Source organism: Nilaparvata lugens, chromosome 3 (assembly GCF_014356525.2).
Source record: "Nilaparvata lugens isolate BPH chromosome 3, ASM1435652v1, whole genome shotgun sequence".
In the NCBI taxonomy this organism is placed as follows: domain Eukaryota; kingdom Metazoa; phylum Arthropoda; class Insecta; order Hemiptera; family Delphacidae; genus Nilaparvata; species Nilaparvata lugens.
The window spans coordinates 76,730,015-76,752,713 of NC_052506.1; the positions used below are offsets into that span (position 1 = coordinate 76,730,015).

A 22,699-nucleotide genomic window follows, 5' to 3' on the forward strand; every position below is an offset into this window, starting at 1 on the left:
TGCTGAATATCACGAAATAATCTAAGTGAATCAACCTGAATATGCATAGTAAAGAGGTTTGGAGAGAGACAGTGTAAGAGATAATCTTGTCCACTGTAAAATAATCCCATTTTCTGAATATTTCTGTGGATAGTTTCAAGCTGCACTGCATCAAATTACCTGTTGTTACAGCAAGATAGAGTTTCAAAGTGAGGAGAGAAAAATGAAATTTTTTGAAAACAATTTTGATGAAATGCTTTAGTGAAGAGGAGACCAGGGCTTGTTGGGTGCTGTTAAACACGTTTCGCATGTAATCCATCCTTCATTCCGCACATCTAATTAAACACTTTGCGCTGTGCTCGACTTCCCCCCCCCTACAGCCCCATCACACAGCCAATGCCAGGCGAGCCTTTGCCTTTATCTCGGCTTTCACGTTCACAGCCAAAATTTAAAATTTATCTTCGCTCCAGCGCCAAAATGCGATTCCCCCACTCATTTATTCATCCGCCCACCTTGATAACAATAACAACAAAGGAGTCGCTCTCACTCCTGTTGCTCTCTGTCTTTCTCTTCTTGCGTTTGTCGTTTCATTCCGCAGCCTCTAATTTCCAATGAATAAGTAAGACGCGCTATGATTGCACGCAGTGAGCGGGTCTTTAGCACCTTCTAAACAGCGTTAAGTGCGTTCAACCTTTGATGCTGCTTCTATCTTGTTCAAAGTTATGATTTGACAGTTCGTCGTAATCAACAATTATGTCTAACAGAACAGTCTCGCAGAAGAAATAACTCTGTATAAATTATAAGACCAGATTTTGTGACTACCTCGATCATTGTCTAACTCTTACAAATAACTCAGATGGTCTTGTAAATGTAAGGATAAGATTCATGGACATGAATATGTTCGCGACATATGAAAAGATCCAATATTAGCTGACAATTGGAGTATTTGTTTTCAAGTGATAAGATGAAGGAACAGGATATGTCACGGAGGTCTTTTTTCAATTCATCATACCGATACATTTTTGATTCAAAATGTGGAGTGGAATCATTTCAAAGTGAGGAGCTAAAACGATATGAAGGATGAAGGAATAAGCATAGGCTAGTAAATTATTAATAGAGAACAAGTAATTGAATACTCCACAGAAACAATAACTAGACAAAACTGCAATTAGTCCAGGCAATGGATGCTCAAAAAAAAGTATGGAGGGAAAAGTTTGGAACACAAATTTTAACCCCACAGGTCTTTTGAGGATAGTAAGGTGGTAAACATATCAAAAGTCCTAACTCCAAACCCTGTGTAGAATAATGAGATGATGAATGAAATTGAAGAGAATATGATGCTTTATGAGATCATGATTAGCACGGATTTTTTCAATTAATCGTTGAAAAGTTAAGGCCAAAAAGATGGAAGAATCGGGGCCGGAAGGGGTTTTCTTAAAAATGTGACACCTTCGAGAGCTCATACCTAGAAAGCTATGAGAGATATGAAAAAAATGACACAAATAAAACTTTAAGGCTAATTTGTAAGCTTTAATTTCGTATTCGACAAAAATTTCCGAAAGACGCATATTGCTCGAGATAATTATATGAAGAAAAAACGAAAATATGGTACTTTCAAACCACCCCACCCTCTTAGCACAGGGGGTAGGAGTGAGGGCTTTTGATATGTTTACCACCTCACTAACCTTTAAAGAGCTGCGGGGTCAAAAATTGAGTTCCAAACTTTTCCCTCTATAATCGATCGTTGATTGGACTCCAAGATAAAATATGGTAATCAATTCTTCCAGCTTCAATCAGCTGTGATCTAGCCACTTTATTATTATGGAGATAATATTTACTAAATTGTTCGATACCTGAAAGACTTTGATTTTTCTCCCGAATCAAGTATGTGGCTTCAGTCATCTATATCGTTTGCATTATGTATGCCTCTGGATCCATTCATCTATGAATGTGGTACCCTATTACCCTATTACCTTGGCAGAAACTGTACTAGTCTCTCGTAGACTACTGGAACTATCTAACCGCTATTCAGATTGTTATCAAATATTACTTTGAAATGATTCTACACACAACGATTCTTCTGAACGATAAATACGACAATTTCAAGATTTGAAAATGAATTTATTTGCCAAAGATTCATACTTTTCAATAATACTGATCTAGATTGAACAAAAACACATACCTTAAGCTGAAATTATAATAACATAGAAAACTTGACCAACTGTAGAGATATAGATTGAAAAGAATCCTTCAGGCATCACCAGCAAACGAATGAATCTTGCCCGCTGGTGGGAAAATTGGAAGAGGACCTTTTTCAACTATTCGAGTTTGATCTATTCAAAGTCAGAACCTTTGTTAGAGTAAAAATATGTTTTGTGATGAGCTTTCGATCTTATTTTATATAGTACGATAGATGGTATATTGCTAGGTGAATAAACTTAACATGACTGCTTTGTTAACAGCAACAATGAGTACATAGTACGCGTATTTACTGTTCACCCGGTTGCATAACTTGCTCCTTACTGCACGTAGATGCAAAACATTCTGCCGTTCAGCACACATTTCTATACTACCTTGCACGAAATTACCATTTGAGTTCTAAGTTTCCAATGCATAGTTTAACCCAATAATTATAATAACTTGACACCTCAACTTTATATACATGCATATTATTATTTCTTGCATATTGAAGTGTTTATGATATTCACCTACTGAGAAGAGGACTCTGAAGAGGACTCTGCAGTCTCGTTGATGTTGAGAAAAATAAAGAAACTCACGGCCATTATTACTGGACTTCTTGAATATCCTTTTCATCCGTTTCAATGGTTGGTTACTTTTTCAAACTCAATTGAATCATGCAGATACAAGACAATATTATCTTATCGTAAATTAAATGGCATTTCATCTTCATATGAATAAATTCATATATCTTGAATGAATTGTTCAGTTCATACATTGTAACATTCATTGAGTAGTTACCTATATGATAAGTTATTATGAATAAGTGTACAAGCCTGCATAACTATTATTTTGTTTTTATACCGGGTGTTTGGAAATTTTCTGTGCATCAAGTGATTCATTTCCATAATTCAAATGCACAGTGACTTTCCAAACAATCTATATTAAATAAACTTATAATTCAAAAATGTACTTCGGTAATGCTCTACTATTTTCGGACAGTCTTGAGTATAGTTTAGAACTCCCAATGCCTATTGATTCATAAAGATCTATTAGGAAGTATCTCAGCGAGCTCTCACCTGCCATTTGGGCAGAGCGGATAACGTGCGGTAGTGAGCGAGCGAATCGCGCCCGTAGCGAGTCGCCATTAAACGCGCGACGTAATTGCAACATTAATCATAGCGCGGCGACCTCAGCACTCGCCGGATTACCGCTCGCCTAATCCGGCCTTTATTTCCATACGTAATTAACGTGCACTATTCACTGTATGTGTGTGTGGGTGTTTAGCGGCGAAAACAAGGAGCCGACTGCCGCAGGTGAGAAGGCTCCCGCTCCAGAGCTCGGCAAACTCACTCGATAACCTAATCAAATTACAGACTCGAGACTCGGCCTCGCCTCGCCTCGCCTCGCTTAGGTCGCCGACGTCGTACACCTCCTAATAATATTCGTTCACAATTGATTACGCCCTTTCTCCCCATATTTCCCAGGCGTACGCACACACCGTCTAATTCTATTCAGGTGCACTGCGAGATATTATTCATCATAGTTCACCAGGGCATGCTCTACTATAAACTAATCAGCAAAGTTATCAACTTTCGACACTGAATTTATCAGCCATTGTTCAAGATGTGAATGAGAGCTAATTCGTGTGGTAAATTTGGATTTTAGCTTGAGAAAGAATGAACATGTTCTATCAGACTTTTGATTGTATCGAGAACATGGTTACTTCAATTCATAGTTTTAATTCAGATTGAATTCCTCTGATTCAATTCTTATCACGAAATTATTGAATAATATCACATACTAATAACCCAATAAGAACAGTCATATATTTCTGAAGCGAAGCATGAAAAGCTTTAAAAAAGCGACAATTGGTTCCGAAATTAGTCCCATAGAAAATGTTTCAAATGCTTGATTGAACAATAAATTATAAAGTTGCGTATTGACCAAGTTGTACTGTAGTGTTTCCTGGTTTTTCGAATAATTTCTATTGAACCTATTCTTTCCTATGTCAATCATCTAATGTTCAAGACTTGAAATGTAATGAAGCGTATTGAAGACAGCACTGTCGTCAAAAATGAAATAGCGGGACACTGACTCACAATTTGAGTACACAGATCAGTTGCTACGTGCTCATTCATTTTTGTACTTAAGGTAGTAGCCTATTGACCAAATATTTCCTATCAATCACTAATTGAATCTGGTCTCAGATCAGAAAGTAGAAATTGTATCTATTTTGCTCGAACAACGGAAAGATTATCAAAAGTGGGAAAGAACGTTTGAATAAAATCTACAAACACAACAGCTAGATTATATTTTCCAGGATGTTTCTTGCACTGCACAATAGAATATGGTGAGTAGGTTGTCGCGAGGTATCACAAGTCATGTTGTGTAGTGCGTGACCCGACAGATTTGTGAATGCGTGATGAAACCAATTCCTATGAGCTTTGACTGAGATATTACTAACAGTTTGTACTTTATGGCACTGCAAAGCTTTTTGAATGCCAATGAACGCTATTGTACATCGTTCGTGCGCAAAAGTGAGTTCAATACAATGGAACAATCATGAAATATTTATTAATCGAAGGATGAGACTCACCTGTCCAAAGGACACCCTCCTTAGGATATAGGATTTCCCAGATTATGGGATAACTTTGGCAATGTTAAAAATCTGGTGTGGTACACTCACACAACTTTCCTTGCTCATTGAACTGTAAGCCTCATTCTCAAACGAGAATAATTTAGGGGAATAACATCCTGACAATTATTGGCGGCAACATATTATTTGCAACTACGATCAGACTACTGTATATGTGTATACATAATTATTGTTTTCAGAGTACTTTTTCCTTTGTGTAAATTGTGAAATTCGATGATTTTTTTAAAAGTCGTCAAAACAGCTGTTCTACAAATGAAATATCTTGACTATGACTGTGTACTTTTTATAAACTGCTCTACCTACCTACCTACCTCATGCACGAGATGGAGGTTACAAAGTCCATTTCTCAAGGATAGGGTGGACCCCCCATTAGTTTCCCAGGGAAAAGACTCATGCCAGTTGATAGATCTGATAAATAACTATACAGGGTATGAATTTGAAAAAAAATCGTTGGAACCGTTTTTGAGAAAATCGTGAAAAACATGGTTTTTGGTCATTATTACTTTTCTCAATAATATTACGGAGCTCCTGAAATTTCCCCAGAAATGAGACTCATGCCAGTTGATAGGGCTTATAAATAGCTATCCATCGTATGAATTTGAAGAAAATCGTTAGAGCCGTTTTCGAGAAAAACGTGAAAAACATGGTTTTTTAGTAATTATCCGCCATTTTTTCCGCCATCTTGAATTGAATTTTATTGAATTTCTTATTGTCGGATCCTCATGGTATAAGGACCTTAAGTTTAAAATTTCAAGTCAATCGGTTGATTAGGAATTGAGTTATCGTGTTCACAGACATACACACACACACACACACACACACACACACACACACACTCACACACATACACACACACACACATACACACACACAGACCAACACCCAAAAATCATGTTTTTGGACTCAGGGGGACTTGAAACGTATAGAAAACATGAAATCAGGGTACCTTAATTTTTTTTTGGAAAGCAATACTTTCCTTACCTATGGTAATAGGGCAAGGAAAGTAAAAACCACTGTAATATGGTTGGCAAGCCTGACTTGCTGTCGATGGCTACAGAAAATGTTTCGCACTGTATTCTTCAGTTATTATTAATATAATTCTGTCATGGGCGAAAAACCCTGTTTTTGACAACATTTTCGCCATTTTAGACGCCATCTTGAATCGCATTTGATCGAAATTGTTCGTGTCGGATCCTTATAGTGTAAGGACCTTAAGTTCCAAATTTCAAGTCATTCCGTTAATTGGGAGATGAGATATCGTGTACACAGACGCACATACACTCATACACACACACACATACAGTCCAATACCCAAAAACCACTCTTTTGGAGTCAGGGGACCTTGAAACGTATAGAAATTTACAAATTGGGGTACCTTAATTTTTTTCGGAAAGCAATACTTTCCTTACCTATAGTAATAGGGCAAGGAAAGTAAAAATTGTAGATTCTATTTTTCCCCCTAAATGAATATTCCACCAAAAAACGGTTTCATAGCTATTTTAGGAAGATATATTTTATGTGCTTTGTAAGTTGAGAGCTCTAATGGACTAACCCTAGCTTGATCTGGAATAAGCCAGTGCCTTTTGAAATTCTTGACCCAATACAAGTCCAATATTGAGAATTATTTTTTGACTGTGGGAGCACAGATTGTAATGATAGCCTTCCATCGATCATTATATTTTCAATGAGTTCCGGAAAAAGAATCAATCTGAAGTGATTTTGGAACAGGCTTTGCTTTCCATCCCAATTATTCGTGATAATAATGCCTCTAGACAACGTCTAATCATTTCAATCACGCAACTCGGCTCATGATGGTTAGGGAAGAGGTATAACCAGTGTTATTTTCGCTGATTGTAACAATTGTGAATATTCTAGAGCCTTATGATAATATTAAAGGGGGATGCAATACTTAACAAAATACGATAATAATTATTGTGTTAGCAATGGAGACCTCAGTAATAGATAAATGTTTCAAGAGATTCCTCCTCTCATAGCAATTAAATCTCAGCAGCCTGTGGCACAGATTTCCTCGATGTGATGGAACTACTCAAGCACCTTGGACACGTAATAGAAAAATCAATTCCATTTTTCAATCATGGCATGTCATTGTATCATCTGATACAGTGGAGTGGAGTTATTCGGAATCAGTGTGTATACATGTGTTTTAAGTTCATAGAGAATGTAAAAAAGTTCTAATGAAGAATGAATGAATGTATAAAAGCATATATCGTACATTATTTATTCCAATATTCAAACTGTAAGTGTAATTATTTTTAGAAATGGGAATTAGTATTGATAGTTATTGATACGTTACAATTTGGAAGCTATCATTTTAATGTTGTACTTATTGTAAGAATAAATAATATTATATGATATATTATTACATAAGAATGATCCACATACTTTCATTTTGTAATATTAGTTCCAGTATTTGTCTTCGTATTCTGACTTTTATAAAATCACTAGCCGTCAGGCTCGCTTCGCTCGCCATATCCGTCTAGCCAGGGGGCTCCGCCCCCTGGACCCCCGACTGGATCGTCCAAGAATGAGATCAGCAGGCTCGCTTCGCTCGCCTGCATTTTTCATTTGAGCATTTTTATCATATGTTAGGACAATCCAGTCGGGGGTCCAGACTAAACGTCTGGCTAAACGGATATGGCGAGCGAAGCGAGCCTGACGGCTAGTAATATAATATTCCCAGGATTGAAGTAGCAGTGCCCAATCAATTTTTCCGCGATAAATGCATTTAAATCTTCAACTTGGTGCCAACCTAACAAAGTCAACTGAACATACCTACCAAATTTGAACGTTTTTGGTCCAGTAGATATTTAGTTACGCGAGTGAGTGAGTGAGTCAGTCAGTCAGTCAGTCAGTCAGTCAGTCAGTCAGTCAGTCAGTCAGTCAGTCAGTGAGTGAGTGCCATTTCGCTTTTATATATATAGATGATGTGGTTTCTTTTTTTCAAATGGTCTTGTATATCATGTTTTAACGTATTGGAGTATATTGTATCAAGTTTTATTCAATCCTACTGCATCAAGTTATGCTGCTCTGTTATATATCTTCATAAAAGTGATGCAAAACATACAAGCCTACGTCAGAATATAATTTCGAGGTTAAAACTTGCAGAAGGCCCAGAATATTAATTTATGTGGGAGACAATCCTAATTGGGCCATGATCACAGCATAATTTTACAGCAGTAGGTCGATAATTCAAAAGCAGACTATCATCTTTCAGCCCTTAGTGACCCCCTTGAGAGTCATCTTTCACATTAATGATCTTTGCTCCAAATAAGCGGAGTGGATTCGAGGCGAGCCTATTGAAAGGGCTGCAACTTGTCAGCGACAGCCGAACGCTATAACTGCCGAAAAGCGCTTAGGGGCTGGAAGCCGCAACGCTGCTCAAAAAACCATAAGTGGCCTTCACACATTCAAAACTAAGCGTTCTCTTTCTTCCTACCCGAAACAAAAACGAACTTTATCTCTATATGAGTCTCACCCACATTTTATACAGAGCAACCGAAGTGCACACTGGTTAATAAAAGATAAGGGGTTTGTCTATACATTGTTCATAGCTCATAAGGTATAATTGGTTTTTATATTGCGAATTTCTGAAAGATGATCGTCATAGAATCTAGAATGCTCTATCAACTCTCAGGATGGTTAAGAGTTATCAGAGTGCCAGTTTTGAAAAACGTAGAACATGCTTTTAAAATCTGCGTGTAAGTATATAAATAGCAAGGCCTTTCTGGTTTCAAACCGATAAATGAATTGGAAAGAGATTAACATGTCTAAAATAGATTATTTCTCTTGAAGATTCCGATAAGAATCATAATATACCATTTGCTATATTCAAAGATTTTCTCAAAGTGAAGTCGAAATTGTGTGGATGAGCATCTGTATTCTATATTGGAAGTATAGACTTGATCCTGAGATGAATACACTTGTCTCTGCATTGAGATACGTGAAGATTACGTGGTCATTTACCAAGACGTTCACCGCAATAGGTTCTAATTTATCCTTCAGAGGACATTGAACAGTAAACTGTAGATGAACTATTCCAAACATATTTCGTAGAAGCTGTAACATATTAAAATCTGATGGGTAAGCAAAATCCCTATTTGAGAGAATTTTATAGGTCTGAAGTGAAATAGCTAGTCTATTATCGCCAAATGCGATAACGATTATTAAAAGATTAGATAATAACAGGTATCAAGGCTAAAATTAGAACAGCCGAATAGAAAAAGAAAGTTATTTGCTACTTATATTATATTATGTAAAGTATTGGAAAATTTAAGGTTAGGCTTAAAATACCTACTGATCGGCGACCTAATGATCGATCAAGTCGCATAACGTAGAATCTAGCCAGACACCTTGGCGAAAATATCATATTTGGGATATAAGTAATGGTTTAGTAGATTGGCATGGACTATTTGAACCTTTAAATGGCGTAGTAGCGGATTATTTAAATTTATGTAAATTTGTAAGTTGGAAATGAAAATTGTAGAAATAAAAGTAGAACCTCCCCACTTGCCTGCCAGACACCACTATGGAATGACACTAAAATTTGTAGAGCACAAGACCCTTTATTACATTGTACTTTTTAAAGACTTAAAGTTTAAATTCATTAATTAATTTTTCATAAGACTCAGTGAAAGTCATTTAAATATTGATTTAATCCCTTGGAGAAGACGACTTCGGCCAGCAAAAATCCAGGACTACCAGGAAATTCGGATCGCCGCCAACAGCTTATAAAAATTCAGCACGTGAGTGATATATCATCGTAATATATAAAGTTAGGGCACCCTCAGTGCTTCGAGTGAAACAAATATAAAAGCTAGCTCGTCGGAAAGGTTATAAATATTAAAAATTAATATAAAACTTGAGCAAGTCTTAAGAAGGTATAAGAAATATTTTATTAAATAAGAGTAAGTCAATTTACATATTCAAGGTACAAAAATTAAAGGAATATTAAATTTTAATCTTGTAGTACAAACGCTCACTCAATCATTGATTCTATTTAATAATTTGTAATGATAATGTAGCTCTTGTTCACTGGATAAATTGGTTTATCTATTTCCATCAGAGGCCGAACCTTATGCCCTGATATATATATATATAATATATATATATATATATATTATATATATATATATATATATATATGTATATATATTATTAAGAAATATACTGAAAACTACAGGAATTAATATATTTATAATCTATGATTTATCAATTTATTATTTTATGATTTTTGGAAAGAAGATATAAAGTGAGATTTTCTAAATCGACAAGCAACAGCAAGTCGATACCTAAGCTGCATACAAATAATTGCATATTATCAATGAATTAAAAAAGCACATGGTAACATTTCGTGCTAAAGAGCAAAAAAGTAGTGTACCAGTCTGTGATATTTCATTTTGATATATTTATTCTTGTATTTGAATCACTCATTTGAGAAACACCTCATATCCATTTTTTATCAAAATTGAGTTATACATATGGAATTGTTGGTAAAAGCAAGACAAAACTAATAGGCTAGAAACAACTCAACTCCACTGAGCTGGTATGGAGATACAAGTTGTTGAAATATTCATACATTTGAGAAACACCTCATCTCCTGGATATGTGTTGTTTCTCAGATGACTGTAGATGGCAGCACTGGCAGTAGTAAGTAGTCTGTTGTGTTTGAGTGTCCAGCTGTATGCCATTATCTAACCTATTTCTTCTTTCACTGCGTGTTTGTAAGAAGTAAAAATGAGTTCTAGTGAAAGTGACATAGGTAATCATGCACCATTAAAACGCAAAAAAGGAAAAAAGCAAGTGGAAAGAAGTGTGAAAAAAGTAAAAGGAAAATTAAAAAAAACGATAGGATCTATACACTAAAGCAGTATGCAGAACTCATGCTTCATTCTGTAGGGAATCACAAGTACCAAGTAGAACTTATTGAAAGTGAAAAAGTAAAAGATTTCAAGTCATGGGGTAATCAATTTTATAAAAAAATGTAATATCCACTGAAACTATGGCTAGAAGCATCTCAAGGGAAAACAAGATCAAATTCGCCATTTCAACATATATGGAGCTGTCTAATTCTAAGGAATATGTAGGTCAAGTTAAGGCAAAAAGTTTTATTGGTGGACTCAATGAAAATTCTTTTGATTTGAAAAAACAGGGAACTGGTTTACCAGAACTACCTACTATTGGTGCCTACCCAGAAAACTGTGTTCCAATTAATATTAAAAAAATTAATGACATAAAGAAGGTTGAAGGGTACATACCAGAAGACATTGTAGGTGAATTTTATTCAAAAATTCATGATTGGCCTACAACTGAGGCAGAAGAAATTGAACTTTTATGAAAAAACTTTTATCTATGTAAAATTTTCGTGTCTATATTAAAATTATTATCTGTGTAAATGTTTCATTGGACTTTTAGTTGGATAAATGATTGGTTTTTAACATAGTTTCTGTGTTTTAGCTCTTATTTCATGCCTTTTCATACATTTCAACACTATATTGGGTCATTCATTAGAGAAACAACACATCTCCAGTGGGATTATTATTTTTTAAATCATTAAATGGAAGTTTAAGAATCTTTTAAAATTATTATTAGCTTAACAAACACTCACACAAACCTATAAAAAATCCAAGAGAGTGAAAAATGTCAGATGATGGAATTAAACGGTTTTTTGTCATTTCCCAAAAATTTACTTTTTTGGAAATGAGGTGTTTCTCAAATGACTGATTCATTTATTGTGTGTGTTTGTTGCTCTATATATTTCCATATTTATCTGACTTTAATATTTATTCGTACAATATATGTATCAAGTTTTTTATGGTGTACCATTTATCTTATTCCCCAATACCACGCAGGACAAATCTCATATCTATTTATTAATTATCAGTATTGAATTATTAAGAGAGTTACCGTCCGATTTTATCAGTAATAGAATAAGCTGGTTTTCACAGCAATATATTGCATTGTTAATTAAATCTCTGGAAATAATGCCTTCCGAAGATTTCTATAAATTGTCCAAGAGCAATGAATTGCAAGAGCTCCTGAGCGAGCCTATATAAGGATTTTATCGAAGTTGTGTTCTAAAAAACCACAACCAGATTTGTATATTTTTACACTCATGCTTTACCAATTGCAGCCAAGCCAGGCAAATCGTTATTCATTAAAAAATAACGTCAGAAAGCATAATGGCAAAAGAAATAACTATATAATAGAATCCTAGTTACGCTAAACTTTTCACTAGAATCGCCTTATTCCGTCGTTGCAAATACAGTGAAGTAAATTGAACATCAGTGATATTCTTATTTCTTGTAATAGTTGAATATTATGTAAGATACTATTTCCAAAGTTGGAAATTTTCCATTGAATAATATTTGATGAACAACGAAAGTCACTCGATAAAGTTACTACTACACAAAGAAGAATTTCAAAGATAGAATATGAAAAAGATAAGATGAGGAAGTCTGACTGATGCAACCAAAGCACGGACATGATGAATCGTTGGATGATCATTTATGACACGATCTAATCTATTCTTTCTGATGTAATATCCAACCAGAAATAAGACAAATCTTTCTTCCCTTTGGAATTCTCATTGTTGGCGTATTTCTTGTCATCTCTCCCAAATTAGGAGAATAGCGGACAAAAACTTGCAAAAGAGAAGACGCGTTTCATCCTCTTCTTCCCCGGGGATTTCAATCTGTTAAAATGCAAGACGTACGAGCCGAAAGGCTGCACCGTTGTCGTTATTCTTGCAAATGGCCAAATGCTGAGAAAGGGGGTAGTAGAGGGTAGGAGGGAGGGGGTATCACACAACGCACCCCATTATTCGTATACGAGGTAGAACTGGAAAGCGGCAAGCAAGGAGGCAACTCCAATAAAATATTTCTTCCACTTCTGTGACATATTACATGAGAATATACGCGCACATTATATTCATGCTGACAGACAGATGGTTGGTTTGTAGCGTATCATTCAGAAATTTCTTATGCAACTACACTTCTAATTCCAACTGTCTTCGTCTCCGAGATCTCACAAATAAGGTTACTCGCAACGTTCAACCGAAGTCATGTTGTTGGAATTACGTAAACAATAATAGCATCCAGAATACATTTTCGTGAGCTCAGAAGATATTTCATAGACTACTGGTATAGGTAAGACTAAGGTATCTAGAATACATTGTATACAATGTATTCTAGGTACATTGGGTAAGACAGATTTACAGGTAGTTGGTTAGTGTAATCGTATGTTATTAGTTCTTGAGATGATTGATGTTCCTATAATGAAAGTGGATAATGAAGTAATAACTCTAGGATTCCAACCTCATTTATTAGAGACACATAGATATTTCGATGTTATTATTTTAAATAGGAAGCATTATGAATGATTTAAAAGCGTTCATTATTAAAAAGTATGCCTAAATTCTATTATAAATGTTTCAGATTAGACGTATCTCGTATTAGACGAGACTCTATCTCCTCTAGATTTTCTAATCAAACCCTAAAGGTCCTATAAAGTCTATTATGAATGTTACAGTTCTCATTGAATTTTCAATTCTCTATATAACTTATTTGATCAATCTCCTATATTAAGCGATATTATTGACACCCTTGAAAACTTCACGACTAATTACATATTGTTATAATTACATATTCTTGGTTCAAAACTATGTTCAATTAATTGATCCATTATCGAAATCAATTTGTTCTCCCTATAAATATGTCTCTACTCTACACCGGGGAACTAATTCCCTTACTTCCGGATTCCATTTCTTCATTCATCCATATTCACCCTTCGAAAAGCTTTGAAGTATGCAAAACTTTGGAAAGTCTCAGTCCAATTGATTCGCATCAAGGATTGAAGTACTGTTTGAAGAACTTGATTGAATGCAGGCCCCAAGATGGGGGAAGGAAACCGATTAAAAGTTGTTGAGTTGCGTTAATTTCTTGTCTTACCGTAATCAACACTACTGAAATCTCTTTACTAATAAACTGCGAGGAACAACTCAATGCTCAATCTGTAATTGAGGGAGAGAGTGGTGGATGCAAGTTGAAGTTGCGGAATGAAGCTTTCAAGGAGGGTGGGAAATGAAACAGTACATGAGTATTTAAATAGAGAGTAATTGTTGAGTGTCTTCTACATGCGAATGGCTCTGTAACTGTGTGTGTTTGAGAGAGATTAGACTAGATTAGATTAATTCCTTCAAAGAGAGAGAAAGTTAAAGTGAAAGAAAGAGAGAAAGTGAGTGAGTAAGAGAGAGAAGGTGTGGGGAGGGAATGAATGATAAGACGAGGATGGGAGCTGAGAATGTCTTATTCACTGGGAGTTACACACTTTTAATTTGAAGAGACTCGAGGAGACGAAGAAACAAGCTGAGCTGTAATTTAAGCAGTGAAAAGATAACAATAGAATGCATCTAGTTAACGCCGACAATCCAAATCCAATTAAAACTACTGTGGAACGATAGGAAAGAGGTTGGCAAAGTTGATTGGAGGATGAGAAATTAAGTAAGGGCCAAAGAAAATGATTATTTGAACGAGAAAGGAGAAGAAAGTAGGGACATAACGAGTGAGTGAGAGAGCAAGGAGAGGTAGAGTTGTTCTAGAATAAAGGTAAAGAAATTATCTTGGATCAGGCAAATGAGATTCGAATACGAAGACTCAGTCCAAGCCTTAATGGCATTGGAAGAAAGAGAAATAATGAGAAAAAACGGATCATCTCCATCAATAGAATGCATAGAAGAGATAAGACAATGAAGTTCTGAACGGTTTTGGGTTACTTGGATTGAATTAATTTGTTGGTTTATGCGGAAACCTGAATAGAATTATTCGGAAGCTATCTCTAGAATTTGGAGTAAAGGTCATAAAATTCCCCTGTAGCTTGAATTATACTGTAAGTATTGATTGAGATTCTTTCTGGAATTTTCAAGTATAATTTCTATGTTCCTGAATCCTTTTACCTTTTTGACCCGTAATATGCATTTCGTGGAGGATGTTGAAGATTGCAAGAGGACTTATTAGGAAGAATTGTGAAAAAATTATAGTTTTCTAGTACTGAGTTTTCTAGTACTGAGATGAGTACTGTGTGAGACGATATCATCGATCGTTACAAAAAAGTGAAGTATAATTCATTTCCCGGTTTATGGAACTGTGAAAATCATCTAGAGGTATCAAACTCAAGTTCCAGAGTCTCTGAGTTTTGAACCTCCGAGATAAGGTTAACATTCAGGTTTTCATCACAAGATTAAAGTTTGAGAATCAGTTCAGTTTCTAACAGATAGGAAGAGGAATCTCCATGTATTCATTGTAGAGTGAGTCTCTATTATTGCAGGTGGACAAAATGGACACGAAATCGAAGACTGACTCTGAATATTGTAATTTCATGTTCAGGTATAGAATGAATTTGTAAATTGAAATATTCATGCTCAATTGAAATGCTTTCGGAGAGCCTATCAAAACACATCAACTTTGGTAGCATAAGACAAACAGTAATCTCTATACGCGCTATTCAAATAATGTGTATAATAAACAATGTAACCGTTCATTACACGAAGTTCGAACATGATGTATCAGGCCCACTTGTTGGATATTTCATCCTTGCTTTACAAACAGTAAAGTAACCATAGCATTATCGAACAATGTAAATAGGGTGAGTTTGATAGTGGAGCGTTAATATATTAATGTTTAGCCAGGTTACCTATCCAAACAATATTGTGATCACATATGGATTGGGGGGACATGGCCTATGCTAGGAACGCGCTATGAAAGCTACAACATGTAACTGTTGTTATAATTTTGGACGGAGCTGGGATTAATAATTCTGTTGAGTAGGGACGGCCACGGATGATAATCGAGGAAATTGGTGGACAAGGAAGTGACGGCCGAGCAGTGTTATTGTTATTTAGAACATCACATCAACCTGTATTTGGATACTCAAACACCTATTAATCACAAACTCAAGTGCGATACTATTAATTAATTCAATAATAGATGATGACTGCTCTTGTAGTTTCACAACTATATTTTGCCAGAAATTCAATGGAAGGTTTTCAAACAAAAATAGACGAATATGAAATAGACTGTTTGAAATTGATTGCTCAAGAATTTCATTAAATATGAGATTTCTTTCTGAATAAACTAAAATTGAATCTTCGATTGATATTAATATTTTCTTGCATTCCAATATTAGCCTAGTTAAAACTCTGTCCAATAATCCACTCAGGATTATTCAAGTAATCAAGTATCAAGTAATCGAGGAAGAAGTTGATGAGGATTTTACTCATCAATCGTAACTTAATTATCAATAATTATTTTCATTCTTCTTCTTATTTTTTTCTCCTTCTCCTATCTTCTTTTTCTTCTTCTTCTTGTTTAATATGTTTTTGTTGCTTAATGAGTGACAATGAATGTTATATAATTCACAAATACTGTGCAGGGTATAATTATTGTTGGAAAAGTATCATACTACTCCAGATACAGCTGATCACAATTCCATTTTTATTTTTCGTACAATGATAGCTGAAGATGATAAATATATTTATTCTGACTTCATCTCTGAAGTCCTCATGAAATCTCGCGAATGCTAATCAATATCGGAAATAGCTCCTCTTATCCTGTAATACTCTGATTAACAATAAAAAAGGACACGACATGTTGGTCATTGTCAAATCCATGCCAACTGAGTAAGTAGCAATGTATGTAGACATGGTAGGCTTAATAGCAAGCAGAATGTGAAGACCATGTTGAGCTGAGATGTCCTATTAGCCGAAGCCATTTGCAATTCTGTTAGCGAGCGTGCTGGGCACATCTACCACCCCTCACCCCCCCGCCTTCATCCCTTGCACGCGCGAGCTACAAAAGCATGTACCGCGATCAAACGGAGAGAAGCAAGAGCGTGCAATCCTGTATTATAGGTGAGATGAAACGGCTGCGTCGGTCTGTCGACAGTGCCACTAATGCCTCTGTACTGTTCAGCGTAGAGCAACTTACTCAATTATAACTCATGCATAACTCAGTCTCTGTCTTTATTCACCGAATTACCACCGTCCAACTGTGAACAAGTGGCGCTGTGTTCCGCGCGTGTTGCTGTGTAAGCGAGAAACCAATGAGAGAGAAGGACGACAATAAGAAGCGCAAAGAGAAGAGTGCCAGTGAATTCGAGTACACTATTCACATTATGAACCCCCGCATTTTAATCCTATTAAATCCCGTTACGTTGTTCTCTTTAATCCATCATTTTGTATTAACAGACTGCAGATCCCTCTTTGCAGTCGAATCAATTCCAAGCTAATTCCGTAAATATACGCGCACACGCGTGACAAACCCATTTTTCAAGCCGGTAATCTCATTTCTCTCGGTCCCCGCGTTTTTATCCACTCCGCCCTGGATTCATGATCGTGAATGAGTAAGTAAATAGACACCTCCTTCCTAGTTGCAGCCTAAACCTATTATAAATATTTGCTCATATAAGTAAAAGACAAGCCCGCTCCCACTGGAAGGAAACTCACTTACAATAGCGAGATTGCTCTGTTGATGAAAACTGTGATCTACTTGCTGAGTAACAACAAATGAATTTCTCACGGGCTCTAAATATTTGGGAATATTCATCAATTCAGGGAGATTGCAAAGTGATGCACCTGTTAGGTCGACGTGCTTCATCAACGTAGAATTTAAATTACTCTTCTCACATCTGACAATGTTAAAGCATCAGTGATGCTTCCTAAAATGGAAACTTCATCAACTCTTGATGAAACTCGATGGAATCTCAACAGTAATACTTTTTTGTTGGAATCGGTAAAATAAAGATTCAATACCGTTTCTAAACTTGAGTTAATACATGCACCAAGTGTGATTAACAGTCTTAATTTAGAATCTTTTTTGAATGTTTTATCTGAATAACATAATGAAGGAATGTGTTGGTATAATAGAGTTGAACCACAACTCTGATGGATCCTCAATTTTATTTGGAGTACCTATGACGCCAAAATGGATTTTCAATTGTATCTGCACAATAATAATAACAAATGTCAGCCGCTTTTTAGGAACATAGGGCATATTAGCTTTTGAACGGATTAGATCATCTTATTGAATGATCGTAGGTGTGCAATCTGATGTACTAGTCTTCCGCTAGCTCATTCGGTCAGCTTCATTATATTGAATTTTCTTCAAAGAATATTGGTCGGAGTAGATACACGTGATTATATTTTCTTGTAGAGAATACCGAAATGTAATTACAGTTTGTATTCAGCCAGTTTGTACGGATTAATTTTGCGGGAGCGATGCGTCCGCAGCAACTCTAGATGCTAGCCACGAACAATTCGCTGAATATAAATTTCCTGCACGTACTTTTTTAAACTTGAGCCAGCTCAGAGCTACAAGATGGAAGAGTTTATGAAGAAAGTTTCTTTCAAAACAAGGTTACCACTGAATTGAGAAAATTTAATAGAAAAGTTTTCATAGGAGTAGACAGATATGAGAGGCTAGCTTAATAAAATTCAGGAGATATCCACACTTTTATCAGATGAGATTTAGTGCAGAGTGGTATCAGACGTTTCTCGAGTCAGAAAGAGAATTACACTTTTCTTACCTGAATCAATTTTTCATAGCTATACTGGAGATGTTTTTCTTATAATGGTCTGTAAAGTTTTTCATATTGTACAGCAACATTTATCCATTTTAGAATTTCATTTCCAATTAATTTATCATGAACAGTCAATAATCCAAGAATAATTATAACTTAATAAATCATGGATGTTGGAAATTGAATCTAAAATTGATCAATAATACAGTGCCTTTTATTTTATCAACTCTTGCATCATACATAATGTGTACATGACCATGAAACATATACTCCAAATACTTCACGAGCTTGATATAGAATACTGTTTTTGATACAATAGGTATCATGGACTTCATCAATTGATATACTGCATGCTGTATCACAAATACTTATGAAGTATTTCACACAGCTATTCTCATCATTCCAATTCACTTTCACGTTTGCTTGTGGGGTCCCCACACTACAGTTTGAGACGAACTCTGCCTGATGGTAGCTGGGTTTTATCAAAGTTAGTAGACAGACTGTCTTGGGGTCATAATTATAACACCAGATCAGATCATTATACCAAGTAGGATTCTATCAAATCTCTTACCAGAGTTACCGCAGCTACCGATTGCATGTTGGTTGACTATTACAATATCGGACAACTTCTATAAGGTATCATAGAAAAAATACAAGAAGAGTATCATGCTCTCATTGGTAACATATAGAGTAGAAGAGTATCATAGCATTAATGCATCATAGAGAGTATGATATCCTGTTTGGTGAAATGTAGTGCTCAACACTACAGTACAGAAGCGTTCATCGTTAATCGTTTTTCCAGCTATTAACTGAGTTGGTTATCTTTGCAGAAGCTTTTAGGGTGTTTGATGAGATATTCGTTGGAGTTCTGTTCAATTGAAGCATAAGGATTTTGGACTTATTCATTGTTGTTCAATTTGGCTCCTCCCACTACTGAATTCAAGAATTCCACGTTTTCATCCAAGAGGTCTCCAGATATTTCGCAGCTGCGGGAGGAGGAGGAGACGGGGGAATTTGTGAATTGTATGAACCTAGCCGTGCAATGAAAGCAAGGAATCGTTGTTGGGAAGGGAATGGAGGGGTTGAAACCACACTGCACCTGAGCCCTCGACGATAGCTTTATGATGGTGGTAATTCGATGACTATTAATGGCAAGAGAAAAAGGGTGAAGATGGTATAGTACACGTGTGAGGGTAGCGACCCGCATACAAGGATGCTTGCTTGTTGCTCCGGATCGAAGACACAAAAACTTGAAGAACAATACTGAGGGTAGAAATAATCTGAGTGAGAAGAATAGAACAGAGCATTATCAGATCCAACCCATTTAAGATTCAATATCCAGTGGAAAGTAGAGTGGTTAATGTTTGACGAGCTCTGGAGCTCGATTCCATCTCAAAATGATAAAATAATTATAATCTAATCTCGAATCATTATTCTTTCATGCTGAGAAGGATAAGAGAAATCTAGGTTACAATTTTTCTTATGTGCATCATTATTAATTATTCTTTCTTTGCTGAGAAGGAAAAGAGAACCCTAGGTTACAATTTCTCGTTCAATCATCATTATTCAAGAGCTTCCATAAAAAACAAAAGAAAAAACAATTGTATAAAAATTAAATAAGTTTTACAATTCCTCCTGTAAGCATCATTCAAGAGCTTTCATAGTGAAAAAAAAACAAAAGAAGAAACAATTGTTGTACAAATTACAGAATTTGTAGGAAATTATTCTTGTGAACTTTTATACATTATTCTTGCAGAGAATACGCAGACTGTGGCTTGTTCCGACTCACGATCAGCTCTTTATTTGTATTGCATTCAAATCAATTATACTTAAGAACCAATTTTATACTCTTGTATATATGAGTAAACCTGACCTGACGTAGTCATAATTTTTCCTTTCTCTACAGTACCCATTTTTGCGATTTTTCAATCCAATTTCATTTCACTATTTACCTGAAATTTCGTAATTTTGATGTGATATTTTGTGTTTGAAACTTACCACCGAAGTAGGCGAGCATGGCAGTCAGTGCTACACAGAGCAGAATGAGTGCGATGGAACAGCACTTCCAGGTGCAGCGATGCTGACAGCGTTTGTCTATATGGAACCTGGACGGCGAGTAGGGTGAGTAGTGGGGTGCAGAGGGGGCCGTCGCAGGGGGGCGGAGGGGAAACACTGGCATTGCCACCCCCACCCCCACTCCACCCCCTCCTCGCTCGCTGCTCATTGTGCCCATTGTACCAGCGCCACCCAGTCTGCAACAGCACAACAAATAATTACAAATTAGTTACAGTTTTGAAAAATAGGCAAACAATCAATACATAGATTGATGGAAAAATATTATTATAGTTGGCTTGGTAGAGTTTAGTGAAAAAGTGAAAAAGAAAAACTCATAATAGGATAAAATAAATAAAAATTCATAAATGAATCATATTAATTTTTTTTATTATGAAGAGAAGTGCACTCCAATAGGGCTCATGCCTAGGTGTGCCCATCTTCATTTCGCTTTTATGTTGTATTTAAAAGTGATTTTTCATTGGTATTTTTTTTATTTTGTATTCTGAGCTCTAGCTACAATGTTTTGTAATAATGTATCATTTTTACGAGATAAATTAATTTTTGAATTGAAAAATGAGAATTGATTTTTGTACATACTGAACGGAGTTTCGAGAGAAAGTGCGACAGATAAACTCTGGTTTGGAGATAATGAGATAATTGATTTTTGTACATACTCAAATCAAAATCAAATCAAATCAGCTTCATTGATTTAAATAATGTATAGAATTCAGAGAGAAAGTGAGATAGAAAAACTCATATTAGGAGAAAATGAGATAATCGACTTTTGAATATACTGTATAGAGTATGTGAAAGTGAGGAGAAAAACTCATGTCAGGAGAAAAGTAATAATTGACTTATCTAGATACTGAATATCCATCAGTCATTAATACATGGCAATGCTGGAAGAACTGTTATTCCTTCCAATGCTTAGGCCTATTCTCTTGATATTTTTTTGGCTCATCCCTCATCCCTCTACATAACCTCTGGACTGTTTATTTTTGATTATGGTTAAAAGCAGTTTTGGGCGAATGCCTGTTGTTTTCTTCTCGATTGCACCCATTATCTATGAATAAATGAATAAAATAAATAAATGAATCCCTACTTCTTTAACTGTCAAATATCCAGTATTTAATGAGTATATTTTGTATGCTTGTGGATTTTCTATTCAAAATTCTTGTACAGCCACCTTGTTCAAGAATATCTCAAAATATTTGGAGATCATTCTTAATTTTAAAGAGGTACAAAAACGTTGGTCAAGAAACCAATTAAATGTCACAGAATCAATAAGAGAATAAACATCAATAAGAAGTTAATGGCATGTAATGATGAACAGAATATAGCAGTGGAAAAGAAAGCAGAAGTCAAAAATAGGAGTATAAAATATTATTGTAATCAATATCATTAACTACAATTGATAATCGAATCCTAATAATTGTAATCAAGTTTTTTTAATTGCGATTTAATCAATCGAATTAATTTAAAAAATCATAGTTATGAAGTACCCTTCCATATTCCACTAAATCATAAAATATTTTAACTAGTAATTGTGATTGAATAGAATGAAAAAGGGTTTTATTTTGTTTCTGGTTAAACTATCGTTATTATTTATATGATTCATGAAAAACCTCATAATTATCATAATAGTCTCCATATTCGAATGTCATATAGGGCCTAGTCTATATTGTAGCAAAAATCTTCGTATTTACTGTTTTTCCTATTATTCAAATTATATTGTTCACAATTGCTTAGGAAATGAATTTCACCCTACTACAGTTTTTTTTGCAGATTTTTCAAGAGTTCAAGTTCTGAATCAAATTATTATTATCAAAGCGGAGGGTATATGCATTTTGACCTCGTATCATAAGTAACTTCAAATCCCTCACTAATATTTATTCATAAGCATGTTTGCAGATAGACAGTGTTCAAAAAACCATTTATGAACAATCTCTTCATAAACTAAAAATTCGTTAGTTTTGGAAGACGGGAAATATTTGGTAAAAGCTTGCTTATCTTGAAATTTTATTTCCATCCTCAAAATTTCGAGCTTATTGAACAGATAGCTTGAAGAGAAGAGAGTAGTGTTCCATTTCGCTGGAGTAGGCCATAATTTATTCTGCCTCAACCTATTATCGGCATGGAAGATACCTCCCACGGCTCGGCTCTCAAGAGACGTGAGAAGAGAATGCGAGCGAGGTAGAAAGAAGGGAAAGAAATGGAATTGGGGGAGGGATATAAATT

The 22,699-nt window shown here is 35.4% G+C and overlaps 1 protein-coding gene across 1 annotated transcript in view; it reads right to left on the reverse strand.

Moving 5' to 3' along the window:
- Positions 1-22,699, reverse strand: part of LOC111053303 (teneurin-a) — a 419,100-nt gene that overhangs the window by 77,595 nt on the left and 318,806 nt on the right. Inside the window, exon 9 of the mRNA XM_039422899.1 lies at positions 20,405-20,658. Within this exon, the coding sequence (XP_039278833.1) occupies positions 20,405-20,658 (254 nt within the window). The remainder of the gene's footprint in view (positions 1-20,404; positions 20,659-22,699) is intronic.